The sequence below is a fragment of the Colletotrichum tamarilloi genome (genome assembly GCF_030869305.1).
Source record: "Colletotrichum tamarilloi strain Tom-12 chromosome Unknown Scaffold_206.1, whole genome shotgun sequence".
In the NCBI taxonomy this organism is placed as follows: Eukaryota; Fungi; Ascomycota; class Sordariomycetes; order Glomerellales; family Glomerellaceae; genus Colletotrichum; species Colletotrichum tamarilloi.
Genome location: NW_026849589.1, coordinates 12,150 through 30,209, shown reverse-complemented (window position 1 = coordinate 30,209; position 18,060 = coordinate 12,150). Strand labels below are relative to the sequence as shown.

Sequence of the window (18,060 nt, the reverse complement as noted above, 5' to 3'; positions counted from 1 at the left end):
TCGAGAAATACTCAAGGTCTTCTGTCTTCGGGTGACTTGTTCAATTGCAAGTTCGAATAACGGCGGCCACATCTCTCAAGAGTCCCTCATTAAATGTAAGGTAGTATGAAGGACCCTGTCGGGGCTCAGTGGGGACCCCATCTTTGGGACCGTTCATCTGATCGCCCGCTGTCGGGGGAGCTGTGACCGACATGGTTCCCCTCCACGAATCATTGTCATCTCATCCCGCCGCAAGGATATGCCTTTTGTGATTTCCGACGGCACTGCATCTGTAGAATCATTGGAGCTATCAGCACATGATCGTGAAGCGGGGTTGAAGATGGTCGACGTTCAGTGTATTAATGATGTTTTACGTTCGGTGGTTAAGTGAAAAGTGAGATCGTGAGCAATCTCATACACCACCCGAATATCATTAATGGCTTCCCAATTCGAGTTTGACGAGTCCATCAAGGGCGCTCTGCCCGCCGACTTCACCTGGGGCTTTGCCACTGCCGCTGCTCAAGTTGAGGGTGCCTGGAACAAGGATGGCAAGGGCGAGTCTATCTGGGACAAATTTGCGCATACTCCAGGAAAGGTGAAAGATGGAAGCACAGGCGACGATGCTGTGCGCTCCTACGACCTCTACAAGACAGACGTCACACTCATGAAGAGATACGGCGTCAGCGGCTATCGCTTCTCTCTCTCATGGTCGCGCATTATTCCACTCGGCGGCAAAGACGACCCCGTCAATGAAGACGGCATCGCATACTACAACCGCCTGATTGATGAGTTACTCGCCAACGGTATCACCCCGTACGTTACGCTCTTCCATTGGGACACCCCGCAAGCCCTCGAGGATCGGTATGGTGGTATGTTGGACAAGGAAAAGTACACGCCCGACTTTGTTCGATACGCTCGCGTCTGCTTCGAGCGCTTTGGCGATCGAGTCAAAGACTGGATCACCTACAATGAGCCCGGTGTCTACACCCTCGCGGGCTACGCCGCCGGAGTGCACGCCCCAGCCCGTTCCAGCTTCCGCGAGCTGAATGAAGAGGGCGACTCTTCCACCGAGCCCTTCATCGTCGCGCATACCGAGCTCATCTCCCACGCCTACGTGGCCGACATGTACAAAAAGGAATTCAAGCCAAAACAAAAGGGCAAGATCATGATCACGTTGCACGGAAACTGGTCTGAGCCCTGGGACGCATCGGACCCGCTCGACGTCGAGGCCGCGCAGAGGGCCCAGGAATTCGAGATTGCGTGGTTCGCCGACCCATTGTATAAGACCGGTGACTACCCGGAGTCCATGCGCGCGCAACTCGGCGACAGACTGCCACGGTTCACGCCCGAGGAGAGCAAGCTTGTGCTAGGTAGCTCCGAAGTCTACGGTATGAATTCGTACTCTGCGTTCTACGTCAAGCACCGCGACGGTCCGGCCGACATCAACGACCACAAGGGCAACATTGAGCAGTTTGACGAAAACAAGGAGGGTGTGCTGCGCGGGCCGATGAGCGATACCTACTGGTTACGCACGACGCCGTGGGGATGGGCAAAGTTGCTGCGATGGATCTGGAATCGGTACCATGTACCCATCTACATTACGGAAAACGGGACAACGGCGCAAGGCGAGCATGATTGGAAACCCAAGGGCCCTGACGATATTCTCGAGGACCCATTCCGCGTTGACTTCTTCAAAAGTTACCTTACAGAGGTGGCAAAGGCTTCGCAAGAAGGTGTTGTTATCAAGTCCTACTTTGGATGGACGTTTACGGACAACTGGGAGTGGGCGGCAGGGTTCTCGGACAGATTCGGAGCGACGTGGATCGACTACGAGAGTCCTGAAAAGACGCGCTACCCGAAGAGGTCGGCACTTTTCCTTGGTGACTTCTTCAATCATCTGATTAGCAAAGACTGAATGGGGAAAATGATGATGTCGGATTGGTGGAAAGAATCGGTTCAAACTGCACTTAGCTCACGACCAGCGCGTAGACGGACCTAAAGACACCTCAGTGATGTGTTCCCACGGACTGTTCATGCGTTATTACTTCCAAAAATGAATTGTCCGAGTCGAGATAGCAAAAGTTCTGCCTCGAGGGCGAATCGAACGCCCGATCTTCTCATTACGTAGACCATACGAGTGAGACGCTTTACCACTGAGCCACCAAGGCTAAACAGATCCATGTTATTTCGGAACGGCTGAGGCAATATCACCCTGAGTTTTACGTCCTTGGAAGTCACGATGTCAGCGACGGATCATTGAGAGTTAACTTGTGTCTTTCAGGTGCGAAAATTTGAGTTGTCATCTCAGGAAGAAAGTTCAATGGCATTTGGGGTAGCTTAAAGATAGTACTCTTGTTGGTTGATGGAACTAAAATCTCCAATTCGCTGGGTGAAAGCAACCAGAGTCAGTAAGCCTTCCAGGCTCAACGCTGGTAGAGACGGTACCTATGCTCCGATCCGCTCGGCTCCCACTCGCGTTCTTGTCGGGGATTATTCTGGATCTCGGAAAACCCGGGCTCTAACGTCATGTTCTGAGTACATACTGGTGAGCAGCGATAGTGATACATCAAACAGCTCGTTGTTCGATAATAGTGCCTTGAGTAAACATGTAGTTCTGCCTGCAACGCAAACTCGGATTTTCCAATGCAATGATGAGGACGAGAAAACGATGTCACCCCGGCACAGCTACCCCGGAATCCCCGCAGTCTCCACGTTGGCAACGTAACATTCTGAATGGCACGGATCGGGGCATCGTAAGCACTTCTCGAACTGACTACATCGGTGTTTCCCAAAACAGAAAGTGTAAACACGGAGGGATCATTCAGCCTGAGGTGCGACGTGTTGTCGGTGTAAGCTAGGAGGGCTCGAAGGGAGGCACTCGATCGCTTGAAAAGGGACATGCCGCCTCCTTTTATGACTTCAGTTGATCTGTGCTTTGTTCCTGGTGTTTCGCCACGACTGAGAGACTCCATCGTAAAACCGAAGCAGCATGGCAGCATTTTGGCACTTGCTTGTTGGACTCCCTCTTCTGCTTTGGAGTCATCTTCTGACATCGCCAGTCAGTGCAGAATCCATACAATGCGAGGCCAGCTTCAATGCCGGGAACACATCCAATGGGATCCAAGGTGTGACTAAGCCTAGAGTCTTCATCTTCTCCGACATCCTCAACGAACCCGACGACTCCATGTCACTCATCCGCTTACTCTTGTACTCGAATCAACTGGATATCCGCGGGCTTTGCGCAACTACATCAACGTTCTTGAAAAACGAGACACACCCGGAAGACATGACCAGAATCCTACAAGTATATGGCACCGTTGTGGGTAATCTCAACCATCATGTTTCGCAGACGTTCCAGTACAGCAGCTCGGATGTCCTCTTGCCATTGGTGTCATCTGGGCCAAAAGTAAGTATTAGAATCTGCGAATCATCTCTCGTTAAGCTTGACGTGAGCTGACTTTGTGAGTCTAGGTCTACGGAATGGAAGCGCTGAACACATCTCTCAGCGAAGGGGCGAAGCAACTAATCGAAAAGCTCCAAGAGTCCTCGGAGCCACTTTATGTTAGTCTCTGGGGCGGCGCAGGCACACTGGCACAAGCTCTTAAGCAGATCGAGACCGACCAGTCTTCGGAAGATGCTGCACGTTTGAGGTCACGGCTTCGAGTTTATGCCATCTCTGACCAGGATGGCACCGGCTCGTGGATCCAAGCACGATGGCCCGATATCTTTTACATCACCAGCATCAATGGATTCAACGAGTTTGAAGGTGCAACATGGGTCGGCATCAACACTGATGACAATGGTTTTGCGAATACTACCAAGATCAAGAATGCTTGGGCCGATGAGAACATTCGAGTCGGGCCTCTCGGGAGCATTTATCCTCAGATTCTATATGGAATGGAGGGCGACTCGCCCAGCTTCCTTTGGTTGATCTCGAATGGCCTCTCGGTTCCCGATATGCCTAACTTGGGAAGCTGGGGAGGCCGTTACACCAGGGTGTCTGAAGTAGATGATTTCAACTGGTATGGCAACGCACCAGATAGCGTATCACTTCCTTCGGGAAGTCAATACCGGAGCAGCCAAGCAACAATCTGGCGCTGGAGAGATGCCATGCAAGACGATTTCGCCGCTCGTATGCAATGGACACTAAACAACAGTGTGAGTGCTGTAGCGCATCCACCTCAACTGAGCATCAATGGCTCGATAGGCACCGAAGTTGTGAGATTCGACCTTAGTCTCAATGGATCAATCATTCTCGACGCTGCTAGTACGTGTGATGCCGACCACCCTGGAGAAACGAGCCAACTCGACTTTGAGTGGTTTGGGTACCCGCCACCTCAGGGCTTCGGCGTCCAACCTTCACTCACAATTCTGCCACTCACGCCTCCACTCGGAACGGATGGTATTTACTCTTTGAATGAGGCTGGCTTTGCAAATGTCACACTTGGACCAAAGGTAAGCATCTCACCGCCAACTGAGGCCGGCTCTGCGACGGATGGGGAGGAGTGGCATGTCGTGTTACAGGTTCGCACCAAAAAGGGGCCGTACGCGATCCGTCGGTACAAAAGAGTTATCATCACAACGCGTGCATAGGAGCAACTTTAGGGATGCTAATATTCGACGCAAAAATACGATTTGCACTTGGACATACAACGGAAACAGTTCCCAATCTTGTTAGAGATACAACTTCGATAGGATGGTTTACGTTGTACTTGATACATTTTCCATTGCACCAAGGAGTAAGCGCAGTTTCTCAATGTACTCGCAGCTCACATATGCTACGCTTTCGTAGAGCACGTATGGCTTGAATGAGAATCAATGATAAAGTGGGCAACGAACTAACTCCTTATCTTTGTTACCCCAACTCCTCGTCGGAGATACAGATAACTACAATCAAGGGGGGATCAATATTCTCCACACCGTCTACGTGACTCATGTCTCAGTCGGAAGAGTTGGTTCAAGATTGGTGTGCCAAGCGCGGGAAACCTTGCCCGGCGCTTTGTGCCGGCCAGGAGATAACACCGGTGATGAATTACAGAATCCGAGTATTTGCTAGATGGTTTGTGAGTCACCCAATCGTTTCTTTCCTACTTCATAGAGCCACTGAAACCATCCGAATGCAGTCAGGCGTCTCTCCCAATTCAACAACATCCAGCTTCAACCCCATTTCTCCGTGTGTGCCATTGAAAGTCAGCTTCGTATTGTTTGTTGTACCACGACCAAATCTTGAGGTGCGCCTAGCGTTATGTCAGATCCTCAAGAAAAGCAGACCCTTGGTTTGCAACAGCCGCAATCATCAATGCCAGACCCTGAAGCAGATCCCCCGCTCAATTACACCAATTCCCGACAAAGTTCAATCGTCGAGGAAGAGGAAGAGGGATTCACATATCCAGATGGAGGCACCACAGCCTGGTTGCAAGTCCTAGCCTCACACTTGATCAACCAAATCGCCTGGGGTTACCCCTCCTCATACGGTGTCTACCAGCTCTACTACACCACCACCCTCAGCCTCCCCTCATCGCAGGCATCATGGATAGGCTCGATCCAGATCTTTCTCACTTTCGGCATCTGCGCGCTATCGGGCCGCCTAGCCGACGCAGGCTACACCCGTCACGCCGTCATCGTCGGCCTATTCATGGCCGTGATGGGGACATTTCTAACCAGTTTCTGCCACGCATACTGGCAAATCTTCCTTGCACAGGGTTTATGCACCGGACTCGGGATGGGCATCATGTTTATGCCAGGGATCACCATCGTCGGCTCGTATTTCAAGAGGCGCAAGACTCTAGCGCTCTCCATTGTTACCACGGGGACAGGCCTCGGCTCTGTTACATTTCCTATTCTGCTGAATTACACAATGCCTCATGTGGGCTTTGCGTGGGCTGTGAGGTGTCAGGCCTTGATGATGTTGATACTTGGTGTTATTGCGATTGCGCTGATGAGACCGCGGCTGGCGCCCAGGAAGAAGGGTCCTTTGATCGAGTGTTGGGTGCCTTTAAAGAACGGTCCTATACGTGTTTCGCTATCGGGAGCTTCTTCGTGTTTCTGTCTCTTTACTTCAGTCTCTTCTATGTAAGTCATGCTCTCCTGGCCCTAGAGATGAGACTGAATGCTGATTCGCTTACAGATGAATGTCTTTGCCCGCGAGGTCATTGGGCTGTCTTTCACTGAATCTGTCTCCTTGCTGCTGATTCTGAACTCGTCAGGAATACCCAGTCGCGTTCTCTCCGGATTCATAGCTGGGCGCTATCTGGGCTCGATAAATATGTTCATCATCAGCAACGTGGTTGTGAGTGGTATGTACTTTGCATGGATTGGAGTCCACACGAGTCCTGGGCTTTACGTCCTTAGTGTCTTCTTCGGCATCGCAAACGGTTTCGTACAAGGTGTCTTTACACCTGCCCTGGCGAGTCTGACTGTAGACCCCACGAAGATGGGAGCACGCTTCGGAATGGTCGCGACAATTGTGGGTGTGGCTTCCTTAGCAGGGCCTCCTATCGCTGGCGCGATCCTCGACGTGTCGGGTGGAAAGTATATCTGGGCGCAGATCTGGGCGGCTGTGATAACTTTGTTAGGCGTTGGAAGTCTGTTTGCTGCTAGAATAGCGGCTGTTGGGAATGTCTTAAGAGCAAAGGTTTGAGTACAGTTCTGGGCGTGAATGAAGCCCTTGAAGACTTGTGTTCACCACACTGAAGGGTATTGACCGTCGAGCAGCAGGCGATGTTAAGATTTTGCTAGAACAAGTGATTGACTAGGTTTGCCTTACGAGTAGTCAACTGGGCCACGTGGATGGGGCACATGGCTTGGAACGGCTGGGAAAGACTTGGGAGGAGTAGACAAAAATAATCACCGTTAAGCAAGATTAATTCAAGGTATCAGACATTATTCCAGTCCTATGGAATTATTTACAAGAAATGTCGTATAGACATGTTATTCTATCGTGGCATATTCCTAACACTCTCCTAGTGTCTAGCGGGAGCGGTCGCGTTCGCGGCACCGTAAACGATGCGGAACGGCTCAGTCTCAGTGGTATCATACTCCTCAAGCTTCGTCGCGTCACCAAAGACACGCAGAGACTTGATGGCAAACTTGTACTTGCCAGCAGGGGCGTAGGTGCCATCCTCAAGCTGGCCGTCAAAGTTGACAGCAAAGACACCGCGAGAGACGTACAGGTAAGGGAAGGAGCGGGGCTGGCCGAGGGTCTTAATGCCCCAGACCTCGTGGGTGATGTTAGGGGGGCAGGTGGTCAGGGGAACCAAGTCAGCGCGGACAAAGGAGGAGCCGAAGGCCATGTTGACAGCGAGGGCGGGAAGGACGGCCTCAGTCTCGTTGGCGGTGCCAGGGGGAGGCAGGGTGAAAGTGTAGTTGCTGGGAACGGGCTCGTACACCTCGGCCTTTGCGCTGGTGGAGGTGGTCATGAGGGCCTGGTCGAGGGTGACGTGGCTGTGGAGGCTGCCGGCGATGCCCTGGTAGGGGAGGGAGAGGCTGGTGCCATCGGATCCGTTGAGGGCGATGAAACCGGACCAGACGGGGAGGCGGCCGGCGTCAAGAGTAGGAGGGGTGGGGGTGACCAGGACGGTGACCTCGCCGCCGGCGGGGACGGTGACCTTCTCCTCGCTGAAGGCAAGGGTGGCGTACTCGGCCGACAGCTCGTTGGGGAAGACCGCAGGGAAAAGATCTCCTGCAGCCTCGAAAGTGTAGGCAGTGGCAGCACCGACGTTGCTCAGGTCATAGGACACGGACTCGGCGCCAGTGTTCTTGATGGTGAAGTTGAGCTCGGGGATGAAGTTATCAGTGTCGTTGAATGAAAGGCTGGAGTGGCTGAGAATGACAGTGGAGTAGGCAGCATCAAAAGCCTGAACGAGACCACCACCCTGCTGGGGAACAGGGGCAAGAAGCGCGTCGGGGCCGGTTCCGTAGTTGAACTTGACGGGGTTGGCGTGGGCAGAGAGAAGGTTCTCAATGGTGGCGGGGTCCAGAGTCTTGCGGACATCGGCGATCAAGGCGACGATACCGGCGGTTTGGGGGCAAGACATGGAGGTACCAGAAAGGACGGCGTAGCTACCCAGAGCTCGGGGGTAGGTGGACAGAACGTTACCACCGACAGCACCGAACTGAGGCTTCTGGAGACCGTCCCAGTTGGGGCCCCAAGAGCTGAAGCTAGAGACGGAACCTCCAGTGGCGGTGTTGTTGGAGTTGAGCAGGATCTGCTCGGCCTCCTTGGGGTCGGTCATGTGAAGGACAACCTCGGATCCAGCAGCAAGAGCAGTGAGCCAGACGGCGGCCTGCGCAGGGGTGGTCATGCCAATAGCCTCAAGACCATCAACGGCGGCAGAGACGGAGCCAGCACCGGCGGCGTTGTTGTAGAGCATAACATACTTGGCACCAGCGTTGACGGCGTTCTGGGCCTTGGTGACGAACGTGCAAGTACCTCTGCGAACTAGCACAATCTTACCGCTGAGGTCGGGAGTACCGGCAGGGTAAGGGTCGCAGCCGAGGGCAGCGGTAGAGGTAGAGTCGGTGCTCGTGGCCCAGAGGGGGAGGTCGACACCAGCCCAGTTCTGAGGCTCGCCGGGGGTGTAGGAAAAGTTCTGAGACTCGCCACCAGCAATGGTGAACGAGTTCTCAATGAGAACAGCCGGGGTGATGACGTTGTCAAAGGAGGCAATGGCGGTGACGTGCTTACCGCTGGCGGCGGTAGAGGCAAAGAAGATACCCTGGTCACCAGAGTTACCGGCAGAGACTGTGCAAGGGACACCAGCCTTAACGATTCTTGAGACGGTGGCGGCCCAGGGCTCGTCAGTCCAACCAGAGGGACCACCGATGGAGGCGGTGATGATGTCGCTGCCCTCCTCGTAGGCGCGGTTGTAAGCAGCAATGAGAACATCGTTGCTGACCTGGCCCTCGCATCCGAAAACCTTGTAAGCACCTAGGGTCACACCGGGAGCAGTGCCGGTGAATCCAAAGGGGTTGCTCTGAGCGGCAATGATACCAGCAACGTGGGTTCCGTGACCACCGCAATCCATGGGATCGGGGTCGGGGAAGTGCTCATTGAAGCCATCGTAGGCGTCACCGACGAAGTCGGTTCCGTAGCTGACGAGGCAGTCGGCGCCGAAACAGCCACCCAGGGCGGGGTGAAGGTAGTCGATACCCGTGTCAATGACGGCGACCTTGATGCCCTTTCCGGAGACTCCCTTGGCGTGAAGCTGGTCAACCTGGGTCATGACGTGAGTCGAGAAGGTATCCTCGCCCTCCTGGCGCTTCTTCAGGTCGATGTAGTCGCGGCCCTGCTGACCGGTCCAGACAACCTCGGGCTTGGGGATGCTGTAGGTCCTCACGGGCCAGATGTTCTTGACCGAAGCGAGCTGACCGAGCTTGGCGGCCTTCTGGTCGGCGGTGTCGATGTTCTTGAACTGGATGGACGCGCCCTTGAAAAGAGAGTAGGTAAGGTTCAAACGAGTGATGGCATCGTTCTCTGCCTCTGCGTAGAACTCGGAGGCATCCTGTTGGAAAGGTTAGGTTAGCAATTCTACCTTGCCTTGGCGTAGGTTGCTCTTAGCGCTATTGACATACCTGTCCGTCCTCCAACTCGACGATGAAGGCACCAGCGACGGTCTTGGGAGACGGAGCCTTGGCTTGAACGGCGGAAGCCGCCGCGAGGAGCGGCAGCAAGAGACTGCTTCTGACCATTGTGTTTGGCTAACGGATGACCTGTGGGAGACCGGAGCTGGCGAGAAAGAAATCATCTCTTGAGCCAGACGCGCCGGGGGTCTAGCTTTATAAGTGCCATGAGTGTGTCCTTCATCCGGAGGACGAGGGGGATGGGTTGTTCGCTCGGCCCAACTCTCAAGGCGAACCCCAGTCTGGCGGGGACCCAGGACGGCGCCAGATTGGGCCTGTCGTTGTCGTCATGAAAGGAACTGGGAGCACCATTTCAGACCAGCACGCTTGCTCGCCCAGGCAGGTGGAGAGAAACATCGGCACAGAAGACATGCGCTGTGGGAGTTTGCGAGGATGCAAAAGCGCGGTGACAGTGTGGCACGCGATAGTGAGTGGGGAGCAGGGGTGAGGTTGAGGGGTGGGATGGGATGGGACCATGGGTCAGGGGGAAATAGCACAAGCGAACGGGACCAGGGAAATAAGAAATTGCACGCAGCTTGTTACCTCAAGATTTGAAGGCCAATCTGCAGCTCATTCACCGCGTGGGCAAGTCACGGCCTGTAGCGGAAAAGGAGCATCTCGACCGAACGTCGATCAACATATGAGAAGCTGCTTTTCGAGCTGCCTTGTTTAGGCTTCGTAGTGGTAGGGAGCTGGGCCGGGGCTAATTAATTGAACAATGTCATTGGAGAGCATTCTGAACGGTCAATTTGCTCAGATGGCCTTCCTATCTGGGTAAGGTCTTCCGCATGTCGTTGGAGGGACTGCAAGACCTGATGGAGGGGAGTCCCTGGCCAACCGTGGTGGCCATGGATCATAGACCTAGCCATGGCCAGGGGTTGCTTGGTTAGGGGCACTTTTATTTCACTAGCATCCCCCCCGTTTGGTGGCGAGCAGGCCCTCTCGAGACTCGCTTCTGAGAAGAGCAGTTGGAGCTATCGCGGAAGAGTGATTGGCAGAAAGCGGGAGATCAGATTTGACTTCTTCGAGATCTCTGGGCGAAGATTGCCAGCAGCGACGCCACAACGTTTTTTGTGCTTGAAATCAGAGTGCGGCTGGCCGTTGGGCGTTCGCATGGATTGGAGGCTAAGACACTCGGGAGGCTTGTTCTGGTCTGGTGGCACATCTAGAGCCCTGTGTTTGCAGATGGCAAAAGGACATTGGGTGGCTCGTGTGGCATTGGTGACGGCTGCATATTGGTATTGTTGCTGCGAAATACTGGCCGGGAACAAAGACAAGGAGGACGAGTTGTTCAATGTCAGTGGCTTGTACAAAGATTGGTGGACGAGGGTCTGCTCCTATCAGAGTTCAGCAAGACTTCATTCGTAACGTTATTAAGACTCCAAGACATTACACTTGCCGCTCTGCGATAAACATCATATCAATATGATACGGTAAACACGATACGGGAGTTGCAGCTCCCACATCCCCTCGAAGAAACGCTGCCTTCCGTCTTGCGTGCAACAATCCCTTCCGCAGACCACGGAGCCAAGGGGCCAAGAAGTCATGGCACTCTTACTGCCGTAGTAGTAGTGCATCTCGGGGTTGTTGTCTGTTGGGCGTGTTCCTGAATTGGCACTCGTGCGATGTGGAGCGCCGAGCGCGCGATGTGCTCAGGCACGCGAGTGGTAGTTACAACGGCAGCATCCACGCGGGGACGGACATCCCGGCTGCATGGTGGGTTCTGAGGCGATTGCGTTGGATGTTGTTCTAGGCACGTCAGTATCGGCTTCTGAGGTTGATTATTTGTCCCGATACTCCTCGGCATACGATTTTTCTCTATCGAGGAAACAAGCCATAGGGCGTGAGGTCGGAGGCCAGTCCGTAACTAGAAAAAGGAGCTTGAAAGGTTAAACGACTCATGTTGTGTCTGTACCTTTTGGGCAGGAGAATCAGAGACTTGACTGGGTGGAGGACCTTTTGCTAGTCAATATCGCCAACACTTCCGCGCCCACATGCGAAATCCCCGCACGCACACAGAGCAGAGCCAAAAGTGGCTGAACGGAGTTTTTGAGTGGGCGAAAGGATTCTGGGAGAGTTGAAGGCTCGAGAGTCTGACGGGAAGAGACCAACAAGGCCCGACATCTGTCATCCCATCATCCATGGCTTCTCGTCTTTCTGGGCCTCCATCCGATTCACCTGCCGAAAAGTCGATAACGCGGTGGCCAGGCCCCGGCTCTAAACCGGACGCAAAGGTTCGCGGGATGCGGGCGGCGGTGCGACGCTACATGTTCCCTGTGCTGGATGGTTCGCATTAAACTTACAAAGGCGCGTCAGTCTGGACTCTCGAGTCACAGGCGCAAGACATCGCTTTCGGTCTGCTATTACGTATCGAACCGTATCAACTGGAAACTGTACTTGAGTCCCGCCGAGTTCTATGCAATGATAGAGCTGTGAAGGCCTGGAGTGATGCGAAGGTCTGAAGAGTAAGAACAATGGCCCAGTATTGATACGCCCAGACCAACGCCTAAAGGGCGTGGGGACCACGGCTACTCTCGCTTCTCTCGCCTTTAGCCAAGAGGAGTTGGGTCCCGGCTGGGCTGCTAAGGCGATCTGGGAAGCTCGGGAAGAGGCCGCGGGGATCTCCTCCACTCAACCTGACCTGGTTAAACTTTCAAGTTCTTCGTATTCTGGGCGAGAGAACGGGTCCAGCTGAAAATGAGAGAACTTTTGATATGCACTCCTTCTCAGGGTTCGACGGTTCGGCTGACGGAGAACCTCGAAAGGCGAAGGGTTTGTACGATTCAGTCGCCTTTCTGTGTCTCGCAGCAAATCAACGAAGAGGTTACAGCGAGATGGCAACTGGAGAGGCTCATCAAACAATGATCCCCGCTTGCTTGAACCTAAAATTTGCGGATAAATGATTACTGACTTCTTGCTGCTAGGGAGGACCTGGATGCACATATTCTAGGCGGACTGCACCGCTGTAGGGGTCTTCAATGTAAATAGAACTTTGGCAAACACAAATGCATTTAACCTTACTATGGCGCCAAACTTTGTTCATGGTTGATTCAACAACATGCATCGGCATGCAGCAGACAATGTGTTTTGTGTTGTTGGGAAGAATTGAAGATATTCTTATCAGCACAAGGTCAAATAATTTCCGTATTCAGTATTGAGACTAAACAGAGTTGTAAGCTCTGTATTCCGAGCGGAGCTCACAGTAGACAGGAAATATCCACAGCGTCCTTCGCCGAAACAACTCTGATTTCTGATTGACCGAAGCATGATGCTAGTCTTGCCCTGCTCAACTCAGAAGCGGGTTTTATAGCTAAATAAATCGACCATTATCGTATCGCGATACACTGCAGATGTTGATACTGTCCGACTTTCATGAAGTCTCTACGAGGTAGCTACTCATATGTAGGCGCTAGTCGACCAAACAGTATCGAGTCTAGTCTTCTTCACCTGCGTGAGAGGGGATCAAGATTCTTGGCCAACGCAGATGCCCAACTCGGCCAAGTCTTCAGAGGCACGCCAATGCTGCCTCAAGATCAGCATCCCGACCATTCGGGCACGATGGGTCGTACCTTACAGATCGTTAAATGCGACCGTCGCAGTCCGTCCCGGGAAGATAGGGGGGAGGGTCAACGGGCAGCTGGGCGGTGACCGGGCTCCATGACAAGAGTCGCCCTGCTTCCCCTCCTTGGCCTTGCGGCGAGCGAGGAGGATCGAGGCAGTCTCCACTAATACGAAAAGAACATGTGTGTGGGATAAGTATCCGTAGCACACCATGATTAACTAACATTGCTTATTGTTGTATCATCTATGTACTGTGTACGCCGGACAATGCCGATTACCCATCTGTTGCCCGATGCTAGATATCAGACCCGCTCTCAGAAACCCGAGTTCCCAACTGCAGGTCAATTTTTCATGCAAGAAGTTCCCTTGCAACCTCGTAGGTGTTGATGAAGTCGATGCCCTCCTTCCTCCAGGTATCATCCTCCACATAGCTCTTGGATGCGTTTAGCACCAAGTTCTTGGGGGCACTCAAGTCATACTTGGGCCAATACGGCAACAGCGACGTGCCATTCGTAAAAGTCCCATTACTGCCAACCTTCGGGTTTGGATCCGTGTCGTAAACGAAGCGCACATAGGCCTCCCCGATGGCGCGGGCGAAGCGCACGTGGCTGTCATACTGCGGCGACGGCCCGAGCAGGCCAGAAATGTTCTGGAAGCTGTACGCGACGTTGTCAAAGTGTCGCACACCCTCAATCTGCTTGCGGTTCCAAAGCAGCTGGTCGAAGCGGTAGCTGTACACGGGCTGAGAGACGGCGTAGAGCTCACACATCTTCCGGCGGCCCGAGATCATGACTAAGTCGCCGCCGATGGAGGCACCCCGCCGCCACTGCAGGCCATATTCCGGGTACACGGAACAGTTCGTGATGGAGAGCGGCGGTTGGGTGCAGGGGTCGTTGGGATACAGCTCAAAGAGCTTTCTGATCGTCGGTGGGGAGAGGGCGTAAGAGCGCCACCAAGTGAAGCCGTTGAACAGGTCAGTCTCGGTATTTGGCTTGGGGCTGTTGGGGTTGAAGTTGATTCCCTCGTCGCTGTTGGCGCCCGTCAAAAGAGGCACCTTGACAAACTTGCCCTCGCGGATCAGTTGACTCGGGTAGCCCGTCAGGAAGTCGCCATCAATCATCGGGTTCCACACTTGACTGGGGTTTCCTGCAAAGAGTTGCGTCTGGCTTAGGCCGCGAAGGCAAGCCAACTGGTCTTTGGCGGTCCAACAGCCGACACTGCGCGTCAGATTCTCGACGGGAGCGTTGTAGTAGGCAAGGTCCTGTACCTGGGCCCCCGTCGGCCCGCCGCTCTCGAGGATTGCGGCGCGGTAGAGGCCGTCGTCCCGGCCATCGTAGCTAAACATGTGGTAGGCGATGCTCTGGGCCCCGGCACTCTCGCCCCAGATCGTCACCCGGTCCGGGTCTCCACCAAAGGCCGCGATGTTCTCCTGGATCCACCGGAGCGCCAACCTTTGATCCAGCAGACCCGCGTTACTGGATCCTTCGGCGAGGATTTGAGGTGTTTGTAGGAAGCCGTACATGTTGAGACGGTAGTTCATGGCTACGCTAATAATGGGCTGGCCCATGTCCTGACTGACTTGGACAATGCCCGAGAGGTTATATTGAGGATCGGCCTATGTCACATTCAAGTCAGTCTTGACACACGATGCTCCAAAATTGACAATTTCTTACAATTGACCCAGTGTATAGGCCACCACCAAAGATCCATACGAGAACCGGGAGCGGCTTCTCAGGCTTTCCAGCTGGACGGACAACATTGAGGGTCAAGCAGTCCTCGGACATGTTGAAGGTCCCCCTGAACTGCATACAGCTGTAGCCCTGTTCTGTGGCATCTCTCGTGCCTTCGAAGGAAGTGTTGAGGCTTTGTGGCCACTTGTACCGCAACTGACCAACCGGAGGCTGCGCAAAAGGGACACCGAGAAAGGCGTCTTGGTCCCACTCAGACAAATGACGGCCTTGGTAAGTGCCATTGAGGACCTGGGCTGTAGGTTCTTGAGCTGCCACGGCCTGGAGGAAGTAAGCCGCAGCCGCGGAAAACAAAAAGGAAAACCGAGCCATTGAAACAAGAAGGAGGATCAAGCTGCTGCTCTTCTCTGCTACTCAGTCCCTCTCATTTTCCCTGAGCGTCTCCTTTCCTCTATGTACCACGTTTTATACGCCTTCTAGCGTAGCATCGAAGCTCGCTGTCTTCCCCTGATGCGTTCATCGCGTTCATCGCGTCCATTGCCAGACCGCTGGGAAAAGTGTTGCCGGCCGGACCTTAACACGCCTGATTGGAGGAATTTGACAAAAACCGCAAGAGAACCTCGTCGCCTCTAATTTCTAGTGTCGGACTAAGCAGCTTTTACGGCCTGGGGTAAATCATTGGAGAAGAATGCGGGGAGATGCGGGGAGACGCTATTGATGGCCCTGGGCCCTGGGGTAAGACGGACGGGGTGATCTCGAACTGGGAGAATTTGCCGGGGTAACTCGGCGGAAGTAGGTGAGAGACGCGCCATGGCTGGCAGATTGGAGATGCAGAAATAATTTTCCCACCGTCTAGAGCGGCCTATCTTAGCGGGGACATCTGCATGTGAAGCAGGAGAGCTGAGGGTGATGATGTAGCCCTTGGTGGTTGATGGTGTTGTCGTATTAGCCCCTTAAAATTTCCAGTCCCTGTGATCCATCTTAGCTGTTTTGCGACTTTAATGAAATGACTAGGAGATATTTCTTTTCTCACCATACGCACGAAGTGAACCGGGTTGCTTGTTAGCTTGAAAGGTATGAAGGTCGAGTGAGTGGCACAAGAGAGGCATGTGAGTGAGTGTGCTTGATGGAGGTGTGAGTCTCACTTGTATCTCACTGAGCCACTCATCTCACACAGGTACAGTGTGAGCTAAGCCACACTGTAAACCGCACCCAGCCACCGGCTAAATCCCGGCAGCTCACCCAATCCCTGGTTGACGTCAATAGCTGCGAGCTTAGAAATTCCGAATTGAAGCTTCCCACCAAATCCACGGTAAATCATTTGGAGACCTCGATTCGACCGCGATAGCCTCAAGCGACCCCAGTTGAAGCCGCTGCCAAATCCTCTTACACCACGGCCCAAATAGCCAACAAATTAATCACCGAATCAGTCCAAAATGCTTTGCAGAGCGTGCCGTCGCGCAATTGCGCTCCCCAAGCCCACGAACACCATCATCGCAAAGGCTCCCCTCTCAAGTCTGTCGATCGCAACAAGAAACGACGCCCTGAGATCCGCTCCTAGAGTCCAAGTTTCCAAGGCGATCCGACCACTGCCTCAATCCAACCTTCGATCCATCTCCAAGCGCTCCTACTCCTCCGCGACCGAGACCGCAACAGCCCTCGAGAAGCCCGACCACCTGGACGATGCCGAGTCGACGATATGGGATAAGCTGGTTGCCGAGTTCACGCCCTCGGAACTCATCGTTCAAGACGTTTCGGGCGGATGCGGTTCCATGTACGCCATCGACATCACCTCGGCCAAATTCAAGGGCGCCAACATGCTGAAGCAGCAGCGCATGGTCAACGCCGTCTTGGGCGACATGATGAAGCAGTGGCACGGCGTTCAGTTGCGCACCAAGGCACCTCAATAAGACTTTGGGCTCTACCCACGGAATCACTTTGGGCGTCGCCGCGCTGAAAACGACTGTACAGTAAACGATAATGTACTAATAACCACCAACACTCGGCGGAGCAATCGTGCCTTGCGGACAGTGAGACTCGAATGAAGGAAGATATGGGGGGCCCTTTTGTCAAGTCTCCGACGGAATTTGTATGCTACTGTGTTTTTAATATGGATAACCCTCCCCGTTCTCTTCCCAAGCATCAGCTTTTCGCCTCTCGAGCTATCCCATTTTAGCTAGATGTCCTTCATCTTCGGGCTAGATTCCAGATCATGGAAGTCTTTGCAAAGTTGGCTCGAAGTCGTTGCTGTCTCGTAATGTTTCTCAGCCATCGCATACTTCATCGCAATGTTTGCTACCCTTCTCCTTATCCTAGTGTACCTTATGCTCATGCCCCGTCCCTGCTCCGACCAATAACGCTTCCTCTATTACTCCTCCAGCTCGTGTCTGTGGGCCTATATGGGTCGTCGACAATGTCTGAGTTTTCCTTGGCAAATGGTCGCTTGTCCGTGAATAGCAACAGCTTACCAAGACACCTTCTTTGCCCATTGCCCCATTTCAAAATCTATCAGAGTCCGATAGCGATCCATCATGGCACATTCGTTGTAACCGTAAAAGCTCAAGCGCTTACGCCGACATATCCGTGATCCCTACGTTACACAAGACAAGGTTGAGGAACCCACAAAAGCTGCCTCTCCTCCAGTTTCCCCCCAAAACATCCAATCACAAGCGTAATTGTCTGAATTCTCCAATTGCCGACCTCTCGTTCCCATCTTGCCCGGGTCCGAAAGGAAGGTCGTCATTGGACATCACCTGGCATCGATAGACTGATTGTCTGCAATCGAATGATACCGTAGGCTGGGCAGTGCGACTCTTCCAGATGGACTAGGTATCCGAATTGAGGTAGGTTCATAATCGGCATTTGGGACTTTTGGTGTCAACGGCCCGGTACACCAAGCCATCCAATCCGCAAACCCTGGTTAATCGACATGGAAGTCAGCGCTGTCATCCTCAAGACGTCTCTAGAATCCCGAGCGATGTAACAAGAGGCGGGGTTCCAACAATCAACGCGTTGGGATGGCAAGGGGTCTAGTCAATGTCTGGACGGGGCAAACCCGGAAAGTAGAAGATGATCGCTGTCGGCATTGGAAATACTAGACGATATAATGGGGGACCCTTACGACTGGATAAGAGTCTTGTAGTTGCAATTGAAATTGAAGTCAACTCAATCTTGTCTCCCTCAGTATTGCAATAAAGTTGCAGGACGAGCT

At 53.4% G+C, this 18,060-nt stretch overlaps 7 protein-coding genes across 7 annotated transcripts; 4 read left to right on the top strand and 3 right to left on the bottom strand.

Annotated features, from left to right (window-relative positions):
• Positions 1 to 415: 415 nt before the first annotated feature.
• CTAM01_16227 (beta-glucosidase) lies at positions 416 to 1,894 on the top strand (the record flags this gene model as incomplete). Its single annotated transcript, XM_060532220.1, has 1 exon — positions 416 to 1,894. The coding sequence occupies one exon, from the start codon at positions 416 to 418 to the stop codon at positions 1,892 to 1,894; it is 1,479 nt and encodes a 492-aa protein (XP_060373204.1).
• Positions 1,895 to 2,968: 1,074 nt separating this feature from the next.
• Positions 2,969 to 4,572, top strand: CTAM01_16226 (uncharacterized protein; the record flags this gene model as incomplete). The annotated part of the gene is made up of 2 exons (XM_060532219.1): positions 2,969 to 3,385; positions 3,451 to 4,572. 2 exons carry the CDS (start codon positions 2,969 to 2,971, stop codon positions 4,570 to 4,572), a joined length of 1,539 nt encoding a protein of 512 aa, XP_060373203.1.
• A 706-nt stretch (positions 4,573 to 5,278) lies between these two features.
• Positions 5,279 to 6,619, top strand: CTAM01_16225 (major facilitator superfamily transporter; the record flags this gene model as incomplete). Its single annotated transcript, XM_060532218.1, has 2 exons — positions 5,279 to 6,051; positions 6,196 to 6,619. 2 exons carry the CDS (start codon positions 5,279 to 5,281, stop codon positions 6,617 to 6,619), a joined length of 1,197 nt encoding a protein of 398 aa, XP_060373202.1.
• Positions 6,620 to 6,941: 322 nt separating this feature from the next.
• CTAM01_16224 (subtilase) lies at positions 6,942 to 9,669 on the bottom strand (the record flags this gene model as incomplete). The annotated part of the gene is made up of 2 exons (XM_060532217.1): positions 6,942 to 9,482; positions 9,553 to 9,669. The coding sequence occupies 2 exons, from the start codon at positions 9,667 to 9,669 to the stop codon at positions 6,942 to 6,944; spliced, it is 2,658 nt and encodes an 885-aa protein (XP_060373201.1).
• A 3,841-nt stretch (positions 9,670 to 13,510) lies between these two features.
• Positions 13,511 to 15,221, bottom strand: CTAM01_16223 (carboxylesterase; the record flags this gene model as incomplete). Its single annotated transcript, XM_060532216.1, has 2 exons — positions 13,511 to 14,776; positions 14,835 to 15,221. The coding sequence occupies 2 exons, from the start codon at positions 15,219 to 15,221 to the stop codon at positions 13,511 to 13,513; spliced, it is 1,653 nt and encodes a 550-aa protein (XP_060373200.1).
• Positions 15,222 to 15,496: 275 nt separating this feature from the next.
• CTAM01_16222 (uncharacterized protein) lies at positions 15,497 to 15,793 on the bottom strand (the record flags this gene model as incomplete). The annotated part of the gene is made up of 1 exon (XM_060532215.1): positions 15,497 to 15,793. A coding segment is annotated over one exon (297 nt), but the record flags the coding sequence as incomplete, so codon positions are not given.
• A 492-nt stretch (positions 15,794 to 16,285) lies between these two features.
• Positions 16,286 to 16,759, top strand: CTAM01_16221 (BolA-like protein; the record flags this gene model as incomplete). Its single annotated transcript, XM_060532214.1, has 1 exon — positions 16,286 to 16,759. The coding sequence occupies one exon, from the start codon at positions 16,286 to 16,288 to the stop codon at positions 16,757 to 16,759; it is 474 nt and encodes a 157-aa protein (XP_060373198.1).
• Positions 16,760 to 18,060: the final 1,301 nt, after the last annotated feature.